Below are 21,235 nucleotides of genomic sequence, written 5' to 3'. Positions count from 1 at the left end.
TTATATCAAAAGGTTAATAAAAATTTATTGACAATCTAGTATCTTACTAACTTCATTAGAAAAGCAATTGGCATATGATGTTGTGCTTCTTGTTACACATTTTATCTCAAATCTGAAAACAAAGTTATAGATAAATTTATTATATCTATAGTAAATATTTATTAAAAACTTTTTAATAAATTTTTATAGATAAATTTATTAAATCATAACATGCTATTAAAATAAAAATAATATTATTCTTACCTAAATATTATTAAAAACTTTTTTGAACACGATATTTGTTGTTGATGACTTTAGATTGCCGTCTTCGTCTAGAATTAAAACCCTGACGCCACTGCGACTCTTAACTCTTGACAAAGCAACATAAAGTTGTCCATGGGTGAACACTGATTTTGGCAAGTAAAGTCCTACATGTGATAATGATTGACCTTGACTCTTGTTAATGGTCATTGCAAAGCATACTGTTAATGGAAATTGTCTCCGTTGAAACTTAAATGGCAACCCTGAATTTGAAGGGATCAAGTTCATTCTTGGAATGTACACTTTATCTCCAATATTTCTACCGGTCACTACCGTCACTCCAATTTCGTTGCAGCCAAGTTCGTTAACTATTAATCTTGTCCCGTTGCATAAACCTAAAGTCTGGTCTATGTTTCGCAGTAGCATTACAGCGACTCCTGTAACAGCCCAGACTACCCGCTAGCACGATATTGTCCGCTTTGGCACACAAGACCTCATGGTTTTGCCTTTGACGATAGGGATGATAGCCAAAACCCCCCACACTCACTCGTCAAAACGCGTCATCCTAGGGAGAGGTATCCACACCCTTACAAGGCATGCTTCGTTCCCCTCTCCAACCGATGTGGGACCTTACAATCCACCCCCCTAAGGGAGCCCAGCGCCCTCGCTGGCACATCGATCCGGGCTCCGACTCTGATACCATCTGTAACAGCCCAGACTACCCGCTAGCACGATACTGTCCGCTTTGGCACACAAGGCCTCACGGTTTTGCCTTTGAGGATAGGGATGATAGCCAAAGCCCCCCACACTCACTCGTCAAAACGCGTCATGCTAGGGAGAGGTATCCACACCCTTATAAGGCATGCTTCGTTCCCCTCTCCAACCGATGTGGAACCTTACAAACATCAGACATTTTAGGATATGGCATTGATTGATAATCTCTTAAAGATCTCGCATTGCTATTGAGTATCTTTTCATCTCAATAAGGCAGAGGTTTTTCAATTCGTCATCAGTCATGTTTAGTCCTAGCAAAAGCACATGGTGATTTTATGAAATATTTAATAAGTAATTCTAAAATAAAACTATTAATATTATTAATAAAAATAAAAATAATAAAAGAATACAATCTTGATATAAAAAAAAGACATAGTAAAATATCTTGATTTTTTAAAGCTTTTCTCCTCTCATATAGTATTTGTTGAGTTAAGAAATTAATTAAAAAATTAGTGATGACAAACATTATTTTTGGGCAAAATAAATAATTAGTGTTGATTAATTATAATTACTTATTACTAATTATTTATTGTTGCAGGCCAAAATTTAATAGCCCAAATGGAATGAAAAGCAAACTGCAAGGATAACGGGCTGAAAGAAAAATAAGAAGCCCAAGGAATCAAAGCTGAAGAAATCAAAATGGGCCAAGCATATCACTACCCGATCCAAGCCCGATTTGATTTCAGCAAGCAAATCCCTCTCTTTTGCCTTACTAAAAGCAACGTTCACTTCTGAACCTTGGTCAAAAACTCAGAAAAATGAGAAAGAAAAAGAAAGAGCTTCTTCACTAAGCCAATTGTCAAAGAAGCAAGAAAGAGAAAGATTAAGCTTGAAAGGCAGATGTCAAATCTCCAAGTTCAAACTAAATCAAGCTTAGGTTAAAGGTAACCTATTTCCTCTTGCATGCATCAGATCTTCTTCTCTTCTTCCCAACTCTCTACAAGTCCGAAAATGGCATACAAGGGAAAGGTGTTTTCTGTCCTAATCTGCTGTATATCTACGGTCACAAGTGATTCTTGGGGACCAAGTAGCTTCTCAATGGCTCAGATTAAGTTGACCATTGGAAGACTCTTGTGGTTGCTGCTTTATGGCTTTCGGTCAAGATGAAGAAGTCAGAAGTAAAGTTTCTACTCTAAGGTTTATTGAGAAAAAGTGAATCTGTGGGTTGGTGAAACTCAAGGCTCAAGGTGTTGACCTTGGAAGAAGAACCCAACAACATGCAAGGAGATAAAAGAAGACTTTGTGCTCATTCAGAACCAAGGAGAGAAAACCAGAGTTTGAGAGTTGTGTTCTGCAAAGAAGTTCCTCTACTTGGATAATGCTTTCTTTCAAAGAAGCATTCAGCCAATACTGAAGAACTGTATCTGAGGTTTGCGAAACTGGTTTTGCACATAGCAAAGAGGCTGTTGATGAAGTCAATCTCCTTCATGTTTTACAGATTGTGATGTACTTTTCTATGTTTATCTTTCTGTAATTTCTTGTGAGAAAAGGCATTGTGAGAGAGCTCAAGTAAAAGCCATGAGTGAAAAAAGGCTGAGTGATACACTGGAGAGAAAAGCCTAGAGTTATTTTCAGATTTCTTTAGGTGTATCTATGTCTTGTATATTGTACCTGTAAGGTATCCCTTTCTTAGTTGGGTTAGCACTAAGAGTGAATAGTTAGGTATTAGCATAGCCAATGTCAAGTTAGGTTAGAACTTGAGTGTGAAAGGATTGTGTCAATTTTGTGGAATTGGTGTATGTAATACTGTTAACTATAGTGAAAATTCCTCCATTGTTGTGTAGGAGACTGGACGTAGGTTGCATAGCACAAGGCAACTGAACCAGGATACATGCTGGTGTTAGCTTTTCTCTTCTCTGCTGTGTTCTGTTTTCTGATATTCATGAGACAAAAATAAATTGTCTTGTAAAATTTCGCTGTTGAGTACAAACAGAATCAGAATTGAAAGTTTGTTAAGGGTCATAACATCAACTCAAAAAGGAAGGCATATATTAAACCCCCTTTCTCTAAGCCTACCACAACCTTCAATTGGTATCAAGAGCTAAGGTCTCAAGAATCAAGCTTAACCGCTTGGAGCAAAGATCCAATGGCAAACAACTTGGGCACAACCACAGTTGGCTACACCCTCACTGAAGGCCAGTTAAACAACCGGCCACCTTTCTTCAACGGGAAGAACTATGCCTACTGGAAAGAAAGGATAAGAATCTTCATCCAATTCATTGACTACAACATATGGAAGATTGTTGTGAGCGGTCCCAAGATCCCAACAAAAACAAGTGCTGATGGAGTGGTGACTCCAAAAGAAGAAGCTGAATGGAATGAAGACGATAAGAAGAAGATGGAGCTGAATGCTAAAGCAATCAACCTTCTTCACTGTGCTATCAGCTTTGAAGAGTACCAGAAGGTGTCTAGATGCAAGACAGCCAAAGAAATCTGGAAAAAACTCCAGGTTAAACACGAAGGCACTAAACAAGAGTATGAGATGTTTAGCATGAAGGATGGAGAAAGCATTGATGAAGCGTTTGAGAGATTCTCAATCATAATCAACAACCTTGATGCTATGGGTACAAACTATGCAGAACAGACCTTGGTGAGAAAACTCCTTAGAAGCCTCACAAAAGAATGAAAAACCACTGCCACTGACCTAATTGAGAGCAACAGCCTAAGTCCCATAACCTATGATGAGCTGAGAGAAAAACTCCTTACCTACGAAACCATACACACAAACACAAACTCAAAGAAAAAGGAAATAGCCCTCAAGTCACAAATAGAACTAAAAGAGAGTGAGTCTAGTGATGGTATTTCAGATGATGAGCTTTTGTTTTTTGCTAGGAGATTTAGAAGGATGATAAAGAACAAAGGCAAATACAAGGGTTCAAGTTCAAAGGAGCACAAGATTGACTTGAGCAAGGTGACGTGCCATCACTGCAAGGAGGCTGGACATTTCAAGCTAAACTGTCCAAAGCTCAAGAAGGAGGACAAAGGAAAGAAGGAAAGGAAGAGAGTGCTCATGGCAGCTTGGGAGGATCTTGAGAACGACTCAAATGAAGAAGAAGAATCTGAAGGAGATGATAAAGACTGATTCATGGCTGGAAACAATAATCTTGATGAGGTAAATTATTATGATTTGACCATTGAAGACTTACATGCTATTATTGATGATCTCACTTTAAACACCTCAAAACTACTTGACAAGTACAATGAATGCAGATCTGAAAGAGATATGTTAAGGGCTGAAAATGATTTTTTAAAAGAAAAAGTGAAGGAAACTGAATGTGCTTTGGACATCATTGAAGAAAACAGATTTCTAAAATCAGAACTTGAAAAATTAAAAGGAAAGCACATTGTGGATCCTTCTCATGAGTTAATTGCTGAAAATGAAAGATTAAATGACATGATTAAAAGGCTGAATGGTGACTTAGCAAAATTTGCTCAAGGTTCTAGTAACTTGGACAAATTACTTGCAAGTCAAAGACCATTGTTTGAAAAATCTGGTTTAGGCTACATAGCCAAGGAAGATGCAGTTTTCAATATTTCCTCTATAAAATCTGTAGCTTCTTCATCAAATACCAAACCCATACCAAATAAATCTGGTATTGGATATGCTCCAACATTTGAAGAAAGATTTGATGAAGTATATACAAGTGAAAATGAGACTTCACCAAGAACCGAACTGAGTTCAAACAGGCCAGGTTTGGGATACATTTCGAAAAATGAGGGAGCTTTCAAGAAACCATTTTTCTACAACAAAACCTCATTTTCGAAAAATCCAAAGATTTCCAAAAATTCTGGTGAAAATATTTTTGCAAAGAGGAATAATTATAACAAAAATCAGTTTGTCAAAAGAAATGCATCTCCTCCAAAAACCAGAAAATTTCAACCATTTAATCATTTCAAGCAATATAACTCACCGCAATTTCAGCGACACACATCATAAAATTATTGTGTTAATTGCAAGAAATTTGGTCACTCATATGCACAATGTTTCATTGAAAAGAGAGTTGTAGGAAACAAAGTTTACAATGTTGTTTGTGATTTCAATGCACTAGGGCAACCAAGATGGATTAACTTCAAAGGATCCAAATTAATTTGGATACCTAAGGCTACTTGAAACTCTTCATGCAGATTTGCCTAGCATCCAAGAACAAAAAGGACATGTGGTACATGGATAGTGGATGTTCAAGGCACATGACTGGAAGGTCAATATACTTCATCAAACTAAATAAGTATGATGGAGGTTTTGTGACATTTGGAGATGATGGTAAAGGTAAAATCATTGCTATTGGAAAAGTAGGTATAAGTATGATGGAGGTTTTGTGACCTTTGGAGATGATGGTAAAGGTAAAATCATTGCTGTTGGAAAAGTAGGTAATGAGCAATCTACTTTCATTGATGATGTACTTTTGGTATGTGGTTTGAAGCACAATCTTTTGAGTATAAGTCAGTTGTGTGATTTAGGATATTTAGTGATTTTCAAAAGACTTGAATGCTGTGTTGTTAATGAAAAGACAAATGAAGTGATATTTGTAGCCAAGCGTTTTAATAATATATATGGACTTACTCTTGATGAACTAAAAGATCAAAATGTAGCTTGTCTTCACTCTAAAGAATCTGAAAAGTGGTTATGGCACAAGAGACTGGGCCATGCAAGTATATTTCAAATAAACAAACTTGTAAAGAAAGAATTAGTAAGAGGCCTTCCTTTGATAAAGTTTGACAAAGATATCACTTGTGATGCTTGCCAAATGGGAAAACAAACAAAAAGTTCTTTTAAACCAAAGGAAGTCATATCTACTAAAAGACCACTTGAGTTGCTACACATTGATTTATTTAGTCCAACAAGAACTCAAAGCCTAGGTGGTAAACATTATGGTTTAGTAATTGTGGATGACTATACTAGGTTTGGTTGGGTTTTATTTCTTGCACACAAAAATGAAGCCTTTTCAGCCTTTGAACCTTTTTGCAAGAAAATTCAAAATGAAAAGGATTTAAAAATCTCTTCTATAAGAAGTGATCATGAAACTGAATTTGAAAATAATTTGTTTGAACCCTTTTGTGAGGAATTTGGAGTATCTCACAACTTCTCGTGTCCTAGAACACCACAACAAAATGGTGTTTAGAAAGAAGAAATAGAAGCATACAAGAGATGACAAGAGCTATGCTATGTGAGAGTAATGTTCCAAAATTCCTTTGGGCTGAAGCGATTAACACGGCTTGCCACATTTTGAATAGAACAATCATAAGGAAATTTCTAAAGAAAACCCCTTATGAACTTTGGAAAGGTTACCCACCAAACTTAGACTACTTGTACATCTTTGGATGCAAATGTTTTGTTTTAAATAACAAAGATAATTTGGAAAAATTTGATCCAAAGGCGTATGAGTGTATGTTTGTAGGATATTCCACAACTAGTAAAGTATATAGGGTTTATCATCAAGATGCTAGGATTATTGAGGAGTCCATACATGTTACATTTTGTGATACTAACTTGGTACAAAGCATTTTAGAAGATTGTGATGCAGGAAATCAAGCTCAAAAGGAAGATGAAATTACTCAGAATCATGACAAAGAAAATTCTGGTCAAGCTGAACCAGAAACTATAACTGCTGAAAATTCAAGAGACAATTCCATTTTGTCTCATGAATCTGAAGGAAATTCTGAAGCCAGCAGCACCTAGAATCCCTTGGTATCTGAATCTACCTCCAAATCCACCAGACCTCGTGAATGAAGATTCTTGAAAAATTATCATGAGGAATTTGTAATTGGGGGTGTTTCTCATGGAGTGCAAACACGGTCTTCCACTAGAAAGGCAAATGAAGGATCAAACATTGCCCTTCTTTCGCAAATTGAGTCTCAAAACGTCAAGGAAGCACTTAGTGACCCCTCTTGGGTTAAAGCTATGGAGAATGAGATTCTTGAGTTTGAAAAGAATCAAGTGTGGACTTTGGTTCCAAGGCCAAGTGGAAAGAAAGTGACCGACACCAAGTGGATATTTCGGAACAAGTTGGGAGAAGATGGTAGCATTGCAAGAAACAAGGCAAGACTAGTGGCACAAGGATATGACCAAGAAGAAGGAATAGACTTTGATGAATCCTTTGCCCCTGTTGCCCGAATGGAAGCCATAAGACTTCTCTTAGCTTATGCTGCATTGTGTGGTTTTAAATTATATCAAATGGATGTGAAATGTGTATTTTTGAATGGTGTGATAGATAGAGAAGTGTATGTGGAGCAGCCTCCTGGTTTTGAAAATAAAGAGCATTCTAATCATGTTTTCAAATTATCTAAAGCTCTCTATGGTTTAAGACAAGCTCCTAGAGCTTGGTATGAGAGACTTAGCTCTTTTCTTTTGAAAAATTGTTTTCAAAGAGGCACCACTGACACAACTCTATTTATCAAGAATTCTAATTATTCTTTCATTCGAGTTCAAATATATGTTGATGACATTATTTTTGGATCAGCTAATGAATCCCTTTGTTCTGAATTTGGAAAACTCATGACAAGTGAATTTGATATGAGTATGATGGGGGACCTTAATTTTTTCCTTGGGCTGCAAATTAAACAAACTGAAAAAGTTATTTTCATTCATCAAGAAAAGTATGCCAAGGAACTAGTTAAGAAATTTGGTATGGAAAATGCCAAATCTATGGAAACTCCCATGCATCCTAGCTCAAAATTAGATAAGGGAGAAACTGAGAAAGATGTTGATGAGACTAGGTATAGAGGAATGATTGGTTCTCTTATGTACTTAACTTCCTCTAGACCCGATATTGTGCAAAGTGTTGGATTGTGTTCTAGGTTCCAATCCAAACCAAAAGAGTCACATCTTTCTGCAGTTAAGAGGATCATTAGATATGTTCATGGCACATCCAATTTTGGTCTTTGGTATCCTAAGATTGATGATTTTTCTGCAGTTGGTTATTGTGATGCAGATTTTGCTGGTGATAGAGTTGATAGAAGGAGCACTTCAGGCTTATGTTGCTTCCTTGGGAAGTCCTTAAATGTTTGGTCAAGTATGAGACAATTTTGGGTTGAAGAAGAGCGTTCCCCATAATCAGCGTGATCTGAGCTTATTTCAAGTAAAAAAAAATGATTTGGGCCAACCTCAAAATCAGATTTAGAGTGGTCCAATGTGTTTCCTTAAATCCAACCATCTCTGGGCCCATATATGAGTGTTACAATTTTTGTTTGGTTGTTATTTTTTTTGATGGGCTGTGTGTTTAAATTTTTTTAGGATTTTCATTTAATGTTTTTGATCCAAAAATATTTTCAATTTGATTTTTTCTCAAAATTTAAAATTAATTTCCCATTTTATTTTAAAATCAAATAAAATCTTTCTTTAATGAGGTCATGTCTTTTCAAGTCAAATCAGTGGTGATGCAGTTGCATGGTTTGAGAAACTTTCTTTTGGGTACGGTTACCAACATTCCCTCTCTTCTCTCCATAACTTCTCCTCAAACTCTTCAGTTTCTTCCCACTCTCTTTACTGCTTTTCTTCCCTCAAAAGCCTAAATATTAACAAATGAGGAAGAAAACCATTGCTAAAAGGCCTCCTCGTGAAAAAAATCCTCAAGCGTTCCTCCAAGCCATCAACTCGCTCCCAAGACCAAACCTTCACACCCTCTCCTTCTCCTCCTACCTCTCCTCCTCGGTGTGACCCCATGGCTCGTACCAAGAACACTCCCAGATTCCTTGCCTCTGCCAAGCCGACGCCACCACCGAAGGCGACTCCTTCCAAGCCAGGCTCCTCAAAACCTGGTTCTTCAAAGCCTAGCTCCTCCAAAGGCAAACGTTCGGCGGCTGAGAAACCTGTTTCTGAACCAACACAACGAAAATCCAGGTCGGTTCCTGTGCGCTCTCAACGAGGTAAAACTCGAGTCCCTCTCAAAAATGTTAAAGAACCAGACATTGGACCTTTCGATCACAAAGCTCATTTTTTGACCTCTCATTCGAACTATAACCCCTATAGATTCAAATCTGCCATGAATAATGACTTTTATGAGGGGGTTATCCAGTATCGTACTCTGTGTCCATCTTTTCTCGCTGATTTGCCATCTTTGAAAAGAAAGGGTTTCCATTTGTTGATAACTTGATTTTTCTGGACTGGAATCATCTTTTTGATATCAAAAAGCCTGTTTACCCCTTATTGGTCAAAGAATTTTATGCCAACATGACCTATCATGAAGGCACTGCTCACTCATATGTAAAGGGCCGAGACATAGTTTTAAATAATGAAACTATCAGTGATGCTTTGAAGTATACTAATGTTGGGCCTTGCGCTTACACTTCGATTAAGTGGGATGAAGGTGTTGGAATTTCTTATCATGATGCATTGGTTCACATTTGTGAACATGTTTCTTTAATTGATGGCATTACACCCACTCACAAAGCCCTAGGGTATGAGCGTGCTCAGTTGCACCGAATGGTCAACCACATTATTCTTCCTCAAAGTGGCTCATATCAAAGGGTTTCCTACACTGATACTCTTGTTTTATATGCCCTTCTCACCAAAACTAAAATTTCATTTGCATACTTGATGGTTAGATATATGTTTGACTCTGTTAGGAGTGAAAAATACAAAGCACTTCCTTATGACATGTTTCTAACTTGCATATTTGAGTATTTTGGTGTTGACTTGACCAATGAGGAATATCAAAATAGACATTCATACCTAAAAGGGGGTGGTTCATTGAAACAGCCTAAAGGTCCTACTCGATCTGAACGGGTGGTCTTAGATGATGAAGATGATGACTTTGTTCATGAGGAATCTCCTTTTCTTTCCACTGAGGGTACATCCATCTCTACTGGGAAGAAATCTGCTTTATTGAATGTGGTCAAAGATGTTGTTCAGGAGTTCGTTTCTCAATCAAGTCACTTGATTGCTATGAGCAAAGAGCAAAGAAAACTGGCCAGCAAACATGAGAATTTCCTAAAGAAATCAAGGGATAGAGTGGCTGTATTCATGACCTTCATTGATAACCTTCAAAAGGATGAAGACCCTGCCACTGATGTTGAAGAGGAAGCTGCCTCGGAAGGGAATGGTTCTGACGCCTAGGATTTGTCTCATGAAAACTGCTGCTACTGATCTCCTTTTTGTCTCATGAACTCTGTTTTCTTTTGCTAATATTGAACTGTTTCATTTTGGATGACTGTAATATCTCTAAATACTGTTGCACCTTTAGTAGTTTAGTTCGTACTTTGCACTGGGTACTGACTCTTTTCTGCAGGATTCAAGACATTGTTTTTGTTGATCATGTTTATTATCCGCCCTTGATGACAAAAGGGGGAGTAATAGCAATAGGATAATAGGATGGTAAATGTGTCCTATTAATTTTTTGGCATTACTGCAGCTACTAGTATTTTTTTTGGGATTTTTTGTCTGACTGTTGCATTAAAAATTGCTTTCATATGTTGAATCTTTTTGCTGCTGATATTAGCTTGATGTTGGGCTGATTATGTGGTGTTGTTTGCTTAATATCTCTTAGACAAGATAAATGTGTATAGCTCTATATTGTGTTCTCTTTAAATACAATGTAAAACAGGAACAAAGAGGAAAGCATAAATTCAGGGGGAGCTAATCTTGAAAAGGAAAGGGGGAGCAACACTAGAGCAAGTAACATCAAAGGGAAGTTTTCAAACTTTACTAAAATATAATTACTTTTGGCTATTGCTTGAGTATGTTTGTCATCAAGGGGGAGATTGTTGAGTTAAGAAATTAACTAAATAATTAGTGATGACAAACATTATTTTTGGGCAAAATAAATAATTAGTGTTGATTAATTATAATTACTTATTACTAATTATTTATTGTTGCAGGCCAAAATTTAATAGCCCAAATGAAATGAAAAGCAAACTGCAAGGATAACGGGCTAAAAGAAAAATAAGAAGCCCAAGGAATCAAAGCTGAAGAAATCAAAACGGGCCAAGCATATCACTACCCGATCCAAGCCCGATTTGATTTCAGCAAGCAAATCCCTCTCTTTTGCCTTACCAAAAGTAACGTTCACTTCTGAACCTTGGTCAGAAACTCAGAAAAGTGAGAAAGAGAAAGAGAGAGCTTCTTCACTAAGCCAATTGTCAAAGAAGCAAGAAAGAGAAAGATTAAGCTTGAAAGGCAGATGTCAAATCACCAAGTTCAAACCAAATCAAGCTTAGGTTAAAGGTAACCCATTTCCTCTTGCATGCATCAGATCTTCTTCTCTTCTTCCCAACTCTCTGCAAGTCCGAAAATGGTATACAAGGGAAATGTGTTTTCTGCCCTAATCTGCTGTATATCTACGGTCACAAGTGATTCTTGGGGACCAAGTAGCTTCTTAATGGCTCATATTAAGTTGACCATTGGAAGACTCTTGTGGTTGCTGCTTTATGGCTTTCGTTCAAGATGAAGAAGTCAGAAGTAAAGTTTCTACTCTAAGGTTTATTGAGAAAAAGTGAATCTGTGGGTTGGTGAAGCTCAATGCTCAAGGTGTTGACCTTGGAAGAAGAACCCAGCAACATGCAAGGAGATAAAAAAAGACTTTGTGCTCATTCAGAACCAAGGAGAGAAAACTAGAGTTTGAGAGTTGTGTTCTGCAAAGAAGTTCCTCTACTTGGATAATGCTTTCTTTCAAAGAAGCATTCAGCCAATACCGAAAAACTGTATCTGAGATTTGCGAAACTGGTTTTGCACATAGCAAAGAGGCTGTTGATGAAGTCAATCTCCTTCATGTTTTACAGATTGTGATGTACTTTTCTATGTTTATCTTTCTGTAATTTCTTGTGAGAAAAGGCATTGTGAGAGAGCTCAAGTAAAAGCCATGAGTGAAAAAAGGCTGAGTGATACACTTGAGAGAAAAGCCTAGAGTTATTTTCAGATTTCTTTAGGTGTGTCTATGTCTTGTATCTTGTACCTGTAAGGTATCCCTTTCTTAGTTGGGTTAGCACTAAGAGTGAATAGTTAGGTATTAGCATAGCCAATATCAAGTTAGGTTAGAACTTGAGTGTGAAAAGATTGTGTCAATCCTGTGGAATTGGTGTATGTAATACTGTTAACTATAGTGGAAATTCCTTCATTGTTGTGGAGGAGACTGGACGTAGGTTGCATAGCACAAGGCAACTGAACCAGGATACATGCTGGTGTTAGCTTTTATCTTCTCTGTTGTGTTCTGTTTTCTGATATTCATGAGACAAAAATAAATTATCTCATAAAATTCTGCTGCTGAGTACAAACAGAATCAGAATTGAAAGTTTGTTTTAAAAGGGTCATAACAGCAACTTAAAAAGGAAGGCATAGATTCAACCCCCATTCTCTAAGCCTACCACAACGTTTAGTATTCCATCAACTAATAATGTCCAAGTTACATTCCAAACACGCTCTGGGTTGCAAATGCTATTAGATATCAGTAGCATCGCAAATAATTTTCTTAATTGATGACCAAATGCAAGTTCAGCTACCTCATTAATAGCTGTAATAAATTTCCTATCATCACACAGTAGTCCCATGGAATAGGAAGCATCTTGGAAGTTAGAATATGTAATTCCATTAACTGTCCTAATAGACTCATATGTTGTGCAACCTCTCTGAACAGCTAACAAAATTCTCATATAATAAATATCACCTGTACCGGATGGAACATAGTTTAACCTCCCGATAGAATACCCTCTTTTGCGTGGATGTCATTCCTTGCTTCTTTATCATAAACAAATTGATTTAGAAACTCAGCATATGTCAAAATTTGACCTAATTCAAATTTTTTATTGGCCTCCATCCATGCTAAGAACATCGTACATTTTTCTTTCTCTTCTTCCACGATTTTCTCAAGATCATCATCGTCTTTAAAGATGATATTTTGCTCTCCAGGCAAATGAAAGGTTAATCACATCACTGAAGGCCAATCTAATTCGATTTGTGTGCTCCAATGAATCTATAATAATTATATAGCATATACCAAATATTGTTTTTTAATAGACCAATTGAAAAATTAAATGTTTGGTCTTTAAGTAATAAAAACATATTAACATATGTTGTCTTTATAACTGGTCGATATTTTTTGATGTTTGTTGAAGCTATTGTTGACTTGTCTGATGACAGAGGCTATCATATGCTCCACGTGTGATACCCGAATTACTAATACTATTAATATTGGCACATTGTTCTTTTTCACCTACAGAGTGTGGATTAGTAGTTGGAGACCTTAGTCGATATGGTGTTGGGTTATTACCTAATAAGATAATTCGAGACATTAGTTTTGAAAAAATTTTCTGTTAAAGTTTGTAATTGACTAAATGGTAGGAAAATCAAAATACATAAAGTGAATGCATATTCACATAAGCAAGTTTCAAAAAAACTCATCCAAAAATCAACCTGTATTGATGCTGCTATTTGTAATGTCCGACAACACCGATTCAAAATGCACACCATTGGAACTATCACTCAGATTTCCTGTAATTTTTTTATAAACAAATTTAGTAAAATATTACGAAGACAATATAAACTAATAATTTATTACTTGTCAATAGCTAAATAATGTATAAAAAATATTGTATTTTATGGGATTTTATTTGGCCAAAATACCCATGACCCACCACGCACATTTGCTCCTTCTTCTCTGTTCCTATTCCATCAAAAATTCTAAATCAATCATTATGTTTTGTTATATATTTATATCCATGTAGTTCTCATTTTTTTCTCTATTTTTTTTCCAACCATTTCACCAACTATCCTGTTTGAATTCAACCTCCTCACTCCTCTGCATCTCTACTCAATAAATAAATAACTAAATGGTCAGTTTGGCGACTTTAATTTTCTTTTCATTCTCATTTATTTAGTTACGTAAATATATTTTACAAAAAATAATATATATTTTTTCACAAAAGTTTCTTTTTTCAAATAAATATACGTTTAATTTCACAGTCAATAAATTCAACTAATAGTTAAAATCTTTTTTTATTTTTTAAATAAAAAATTGAAAATAAATACCTTGTAATTAAAAAGAGAGAAAAAGATGAAAGTACCTCTATTATTGTACAGAGACAATCTAAAAAATAACAATGTAAATGAAGTAAAGAGAAAATTTATAAATGTGACAAATAAAAAAATTAAATTTAAAAATCAAAACGGTTAAGAAGTCACTTAATTAGGAATTAGTATTAGAATTTTAAATTTCAAATTTTTAAATAGAGTTTACTAATTAGTTAGTGTAAATTTTAAATTTTTAAATAAAATTTTCTAATTAAACGTTCGTTGTTCATCAGGAATATAGGAATTTGTTAATTTAAAAATAATTTTATTAAATCAGCCCTATGAGATTCTCGCAAATGAATGTCTTCTTGGTAGCCATCTTCAACATAAGGAAACATCATAGGATACTGAAAAGGAATAAATGCGGTGTGTGTCTCATGAATTCTTTGTAGATGTCCGAACTTTAATTGAACTATAATATCACGCCCTGTATCTTCAGAATCAAAATATCCTACTATTAGAGCTGCGACCTCATTAGAAGATGGTAAATTATAGACTCTTACGTCCTTTGATCTTTTTCGGTACAACCATAGCCTTATATTTGTGATATCTCCTTGATTCAGGTAGTTTCTCACTATCCTAAATTTGTGAGCAAGAACATTATATTGATCGATCATGTCCTTGAGGTCTAGAACTAAGGACTGGTCAATGTTGTTGTTGGTTGTTCTTGAACTGTATAAAACATTAATTGAAAAATGTTAGTATTCATAATTAACCAAAATCAAAGTACGAACTACCTTAATATGTTTTTAATCAGTTTGGAATGCATGATACAAACCTGAAAATCTCTATTCTGTTTGAGACCTCATTTTCTGTATCATAAATATATAACTGCGCGAATTTTGGTCTTTGTCCCTCAATTAGTACCAAGCTTCAAATTCTGTGGTAGTTTTGTCCACTCACAATAAACTGGAGAGGACCTGTCCCATCATTGATGGAGGTCTCTATTTTACGTCCGAGGGACATGAAGCAAAACATGCTATTATAAGTTCTTATATTATCCTTAAAGTGTTTGCTTCTTTGGTCTACTCCAGATATTAAATCTTGCAAAAGCTGAGGTGGACGTTGCAAAAATGGCACTTGTACCTTCCCTTGCATACAACATATTGAGAACTCAATATTGGATCCTGTTTTGGACTTCTCTGATCTCTCCTCATACCACATCATAGCGTCGCAATACCGACAAAAAAACTATAGGTCACCAATATCTATCACATCTAATAATCACCAAGATAATAAATTATGTTTCAGTTATTTCTGCAACAAATACTTTATACAAAAAATATATCTTTCTTTCACCATGTGAGGTATAAAAATAATATTTACAAAAAATTACTGATAATTACAATTTATGGATTAAAAAGATGAGATCATATAATACGGTTTCATTGTGCCAACCTCAAGACTTATATTTTACATGCACGCTAATCAAACCATAAGAATTACAATAAATCAATATTCAAATACAAAAAAGTATAATGTATAACCATATCTTTGTCAGAATTTTAAAAACTTGTACGCTAAACGATAATTTTTTGTTTATAGAAAGCATAACAATAGTAAATAATAAAGTGCTGATATTGCTACTTCTTAGATTACATGTTTCTCAGCAACATTGAATATGGCTGGGTATTTAATCCTATTATTTGTCGATAAAAATAAATAAAATTAAATACAATCTAAAAATTAATAACCTTATAAATTACGTAAATTTAGAAAAAATATTTAAAAAGAGAAAAAAATAAAAGTACTTCTATTGTGCAGAAATAATTTAAAAGTTAACAATGTAAATTGAGTAAAGAGAAAATTTATAAATGTAGCAACTAAAAAATTTTAAATTTAAAAATCAAAATAAAGTTTTAAAAAATATTCTCAAACCCAATTGCTTACTTAAAAATTCAAAAAAAAAGTTTATTTGAATTTAAATTTAAAATTTTAAACATAATACTTTAATTAAAAATTATAATTAGATTTTCTTTTTAAAATAAGTACACATTAAAAATCAATAACTAACTTAATTGTATCAAGAATAATTTATATGAGAAATTTATAACTTTTTGACATTAAATACTAAATTAGAAATTAACAGAATATCAATGGTGTGAATCAAATTAAAAATAAAACCATAAGTAATAACCAAATAACTTCAATTTATATTTAAAAAATTCTAAATTTCAAACATAAAAATTCAAAAGAACCAAAAAAAAAAAAATAACAACTCAAGAAAAGACAATGTTTTCACCAAAATAAACATATGCTTGACATTATTCTATTAGATATACTCTAAAAGAGATTCTAAAACATGTGCATCCAAATTCTCAAGTTTCAGTCTCAATTTTGATCTTCTTGCAAGTTGCGGTATCTCCTTGCACCTTCGAATCTTCCGACTCCGAGGATAGTCGCTTGGTTGGTGTAATAGCATTTTTCAACACTTCGGATTCATCATTGTCCGCAACTTCATTGGAGAATTCAAGCAACAAATTCTGTACAAAATACTACATTAAATTAAATACTTCCTTCTCACTTTTGATTTTATCTCAATAATATTTTTTAATAAAATAAAGATCTAACTTTGAGAATACAAACAAACATAAAATTCATTTTTAGAACAAATACCTTAATACTTTCTACTTTCTCCCCTTCAATGATTGAGGAAGCCTTTGAAGTTGGAAGCAAACTACTGGTGTAGTCAACATCCTAAAATTATAATTAGTTATTAATTATTATTTATGAATTAGATTCTACTAATGACCAAGGAAGAGAAAAATAAACTGCTTTTTAATAGGAAGTACACTTATAACTGTAAATCCTGCTAAAATCGGTAAATAATTAGTCAATAAATAGAATTTTAAATATGAAAATTAAAAATACAAAACAAATATCAAAATAGGATAAAGCTCGTTAAAACAAGAATTTTGATACCAATTTTGAAAAATTTGGCCCAAAGTTGGACCGAATAGGCCAAACCGGTTGAACCAGGCCTGAACCGGGCCCGTGAGCCCAACCGGACCCATCATTTAAATGAGCTGAAGCTCATTCTTCCCAGTTTTGCATGCAAAAAAACGCTGAAGGCAAGCAAACAGGGGAAAGAGCATCATAAGAAACCTAACCCTCACTTTAATTTCAAATCCACATAACTTTTGATCCGGAGCTCCGAACCGCACCGTTTGCGGCCACGCGTCCGCAGCGTCGAGCTCTACAAAGCCCAGTACATTGTAAGGTAAGGAATTTACGTTTTTCTGTTCAATTTCTCCATTTACAGTTTCGAAAATCTATGAGCAATTATGTTAAAAATTGTTCAATTTCGGTGTTTGGGATCAAATTAACTTGGTGGACTTGCCGGGTCTTGTCCCGATTTCTCGTTGGTAAGGTAAGAGTCCTAGAACTCTAATTAATTCATTAATTTGGTGTTTTGGGTATTCAATTTTGGGAATATGCTTGTGATACTTATGTTAGGTGCATGTAAATATGTGATATGAAGCAATTGGATATGTTGGGAGCTTAATTGGAAGCTAGAAATGAGTTCTAGTTGCTGAATTTTGGTGATTGAGGCTTACAATTTGGCCTTGCGGGTTGCCTTGGACCAAACGCGGTGATCGGCCAAGGTATGATTTAGGTTTCGTGCGTTTAACATTTAATGTGTTGTGAAAACTTAGGCTAGAAAAACCATAGGATAAGTTAAATTGATTATGTGCATTAAATGATTAGCCTTGTGAAGTTGTTGGATAAAGTTATGGTTGAACTTGTATTGGAATTGAATGAGTAATAAAGGGTTGATTTATGTGTTGGAGGGATAACAAATGTGAAGTGTTGATATATAATAATGAAAGGTTGTTTATATGAGTGATATATATTGATATGTGTTTGTGAGGTGTTGAAGTAAAGAGTATGTATTCTTGTGATTGAGCTAGTATTGGGAGTTATGAGTAAGAGTTGTTATTGTTGAACATGTGTGTTTGAGATCATTAGTGAAGGATTGATGAAGGTGTTGATATGTGTAATAAAGTGTTGATATTTATTGATGATCAAGGTTTGTTGAATTGGTTAAAGGTAATATTGATAATGGTTGTTAATGAAATGGGTTGATATGGTATTTAAATGCAAGTTGTAATGGTAAGGGACATGAGTTGATGAAAATGAGGTTTGGTTGAGAATTGGTTAAAAACCAAATTTTGATGAACTTTGAAAGTTCATAATTTACTCCTCAAATTTTGGATTGAGTTGTGATTTGTTGCAAATGAAAGATGGTTTTGTAAGCTTTTAAACGATATCATTTTTGTGAAAAACGAAATTTTGTGGAGAAAATTATGGACAATGGAAAATTGATACTTAAAACTGTGAAGCAGGAACTAAAAACTGGTTACAGCAAGCTCTCTAGGCATTCTGCCAAATTTTTGAAAAAACACCCATCCACGCGTACGCGTGGCGTGGCATTTTGATGACGCATGCGCGAGAAGCATGCGTACGCGTGACTTGCTGTACGCTCCATGCGTGCGCGTGGCCTACGCGTGCGCGTGGCTGCTGCCTACTACAAAAACCGGTTTTGACTATTTTAAACCCAATTTTCACTTCTAAATCTCCATTTTCTTCCTTTTAAGACTTAAAGTATAGTACTAAGTCTAGTAGATAAGCGAAGCTAGGAAAATAAGATAACTTGAGGGTGAAGTAAGAGGTAAATGATGGCTTATATGACGGAGATAAGAATATTAAAGGAGTTTAATGCCAAGACTTGATAAATGATGATATATTGATTATAAATATGGAATGACTTATGAATGATATCTGAGATACGAGTTTTCCTGGGTAACAGAACCGTGGCTTACCACTACGTGTTCCAGGTTGAATCTCGATACTCTATTGACCCTACGTCGTAAGAGTGACCGGGCATGTATAAATTTCCGGGTATGGATAGCTCCCAGTGAGTGATTTAACTGATATATGAATGTGAAATCTATGCATAGACTTATGGGGATGCGCGACAGGGGACAGTCTAAGGTTTTTGCACTTGTCGGGTTGGCTGGATAACCGACAGATGGGCCCCATCAGCCATAGGACAAGCATGCATCATGTGCATTTGTTTGTTTTGATTGCTATGCATTTCCTGAGTTTGCCTAACTGTATGTATACATCCTGCTACCTGCTATACTTGCTACTTGCACTAGCTGCCTATTACTTGTGCGTGAATTTGTCTGGTTGCTTGTCTTTGCTGAATTATGGATGACGGAAGAACGGAGGAAGGGTGAAATGGTTTGATGTTAGGTTAGGTTTAAGATTGAGTGAGTTTAGGCAGGTTTAGTATACCTATCCCTATTTATGACTTCTGTTTAGAAATTAAGTTTTACAATTGTATGATGGAGTTCTAGGATTGCCTCTGGCATTCCCATGACCTTATTTATTATACGCGTGGCACCTTTACTATGCTGAGAACCTCCGGTTCTCATTCCATACTGTGTTGCTGTTTTCATATGCAGGTCGAGAGGCTCCTCGCTAGGCGTCTAGATTCCTGAAGCAGAGTAGTCCCTGGGATATTTTGGTTTATCAGTTTATGTATATATGTACTTAGTTACTTAGCTTGCTCTCCAAGAAACTTGTTATTTTGTTCCTCATAGAGGTTAGAGGAGAGTTAGGACTTTATTTCTATATTTTGGGTATTTTGGGACGCTGGATATATATATATATAAATATTCTTCGGCCAGCCTTGGCTTTGCAGGCAGAGTCAGGAGCTAGTTTCACTGTATTCTTGGCTTTCTTTCGTTCTTTTACTTATTTTTATCTATAATCTTTAGGTTTCTTAGCACACAAGTAGTTCTGTTCCTTAAGCGTCGCGCTTTTTATTTTGCATTTTGTTTTAACCATTTTTCAAGGCTCCTAGTTAAGTATCTCTTTTCCTATTATTATTATTATTATTATTATTATTATTATTATTATTATTATTATTATTATTATTATTATTATATATATATATATATATATATATATATTTATTTATTTTTAGAGGTCGTAATACCTTACTATCCCAGTCTTATGATTTAAGCATAAGATTAAGTATGGTAGGGTGTTACAATAACTGTACTCACAATTTGAATAGGGTGAGCATTTTTGAATTTATTTATGAGGTCCAAATTATCAGTCATCTTCTTAACTTTATAAAAAGGTGAAAAATGTGGATTATCAGATATTTAAACTTCAACGATGAAGAGGAATGTCTTATCAATTAGGTTGAGTAAAGTGTAGGTGTATCCAATAGATCTCCTTTCTGCAGGGTATTACATAATATATTAATAATAAATAATATAAAAATTAACATTAAAAATATCTTCACTAATATTTTTAGAAATAAATATTGGTTAGAACTTACCAATAGGAGTGGATCAAGTATCTCTACACAGCTCTTTTCCAAAACTTGTTTTGCCTCCTTGTCACGAATCAGAGACACAAGAACCTTCTTAACCGAGGCGTGTATTTTTTCTCCCTAGAATTGATAAACAAAAATCAAAGAACAATTAGATGGGGATAAACAAACAAATTTAAAATATAAATAATATAAATTTAAAATAAAATAAAAAATATTAGTAGAAAACTCACGTCTTCATCGAGCCAAACTATCTCAATTAAGTATGGCAATGAAGAATTACCGTAACTTGGTAGTGTCCATAACCGTATCACTCATATACTTACACACAAATTGTCGATTTTAGGTTTGATTTCTACAATTTTGTGAATACCATCCATTGGAATAAGTAGAGAAATTTTAGATTTTGGATGTATGTAAAGAAAGAGGTTTGATGTACTTTGAATTGTGGTGCTACACATATCTCATAACTTATACTTTTATAATTGACTCATAGCTAAAATTTTTTAAATTTGATTGACTTTAGTTTAAATTTGAATTAAATTTGCAGATAAAGTAAATAAATATATTAACAATTTTTAAAATTCTAAATTAACGTAAATATATTTAAATTTACGCATGTAGCTGTAATTTTTGAAAAAAATCTACAAAAATTTAAAAAATAGTGCTAAAAAGAATCAACATTTTTTTAAAAAATAGTGTTAAATTTTAAAAGATAACAACCTAAGTAAAACAATTTAAAATTTAAAAAATAACAACCTAAGTACAACAATCTAAGATTTAAAAATAACAACCTAAATAAAAAAATTTAAAATTTAAAAAATAACAACCTAAGTATAACAACCCAAATAAATAATTTAAAATTTGAAAAT

General features: G+C 34.4%; 1 protein-coding gene and 1 long non-coding RNA gene across 2 annotated transcripts; both read right to left on the bottom strand.

Moving 5' to 3' along the window:
• Positions 244 to 666, bottom strand: LOC107621461 (ATP-dependent DNA helicase PIF1-like). The gene has a single exon (XM_016323480.1). The coding sequence runs from the start codon at positions 664 to 666 to the stop codon at positions 244 to 246; it is 423 nt and encodes a 140-aa protein (XP_016178966.1).
• Positions 16,439 to 20,433, bottom strand: LOC110267999. The gene is made up of 2 exons (XR_002356000.1): positions 20,370 to 20,433; positions 16,439 to 16,494 (listed from the first exon to the last, which is right to left on the bottom strand). It is a non-coding gene; the product is annotated as an uncharacterized LOC110267999 (long non-coding RNA).

Source organism: Arachis ipaensis, chromosome B10 (genome assembly GCF_000816755.2).
Source record: "Arachis ipaensis cultivar K30076 chromosome B10, Araip1.1, whole genome shotgun sequence".
NCBI classification, from domain to species: domain Eukaryota; kingdom Viridiplantae; phylum Streptophyta; class Magnoliopsida; order Fabales; family Fabaceae; genus Arachis; species Arachis ipaensis.
This window is presented reverse-complemented; position numbering and strand designations above follow the sequence as displayed.

What these genes read in the sequence shown, in the direction of transcription:
- LOC107621461 (XM_016323480.1), bottom strand. Translation starts at nt 666, where the DNA reads ATGCTACTGCGAAACATAGACCAGACTTTAGGTTTATGCAACGGGACA.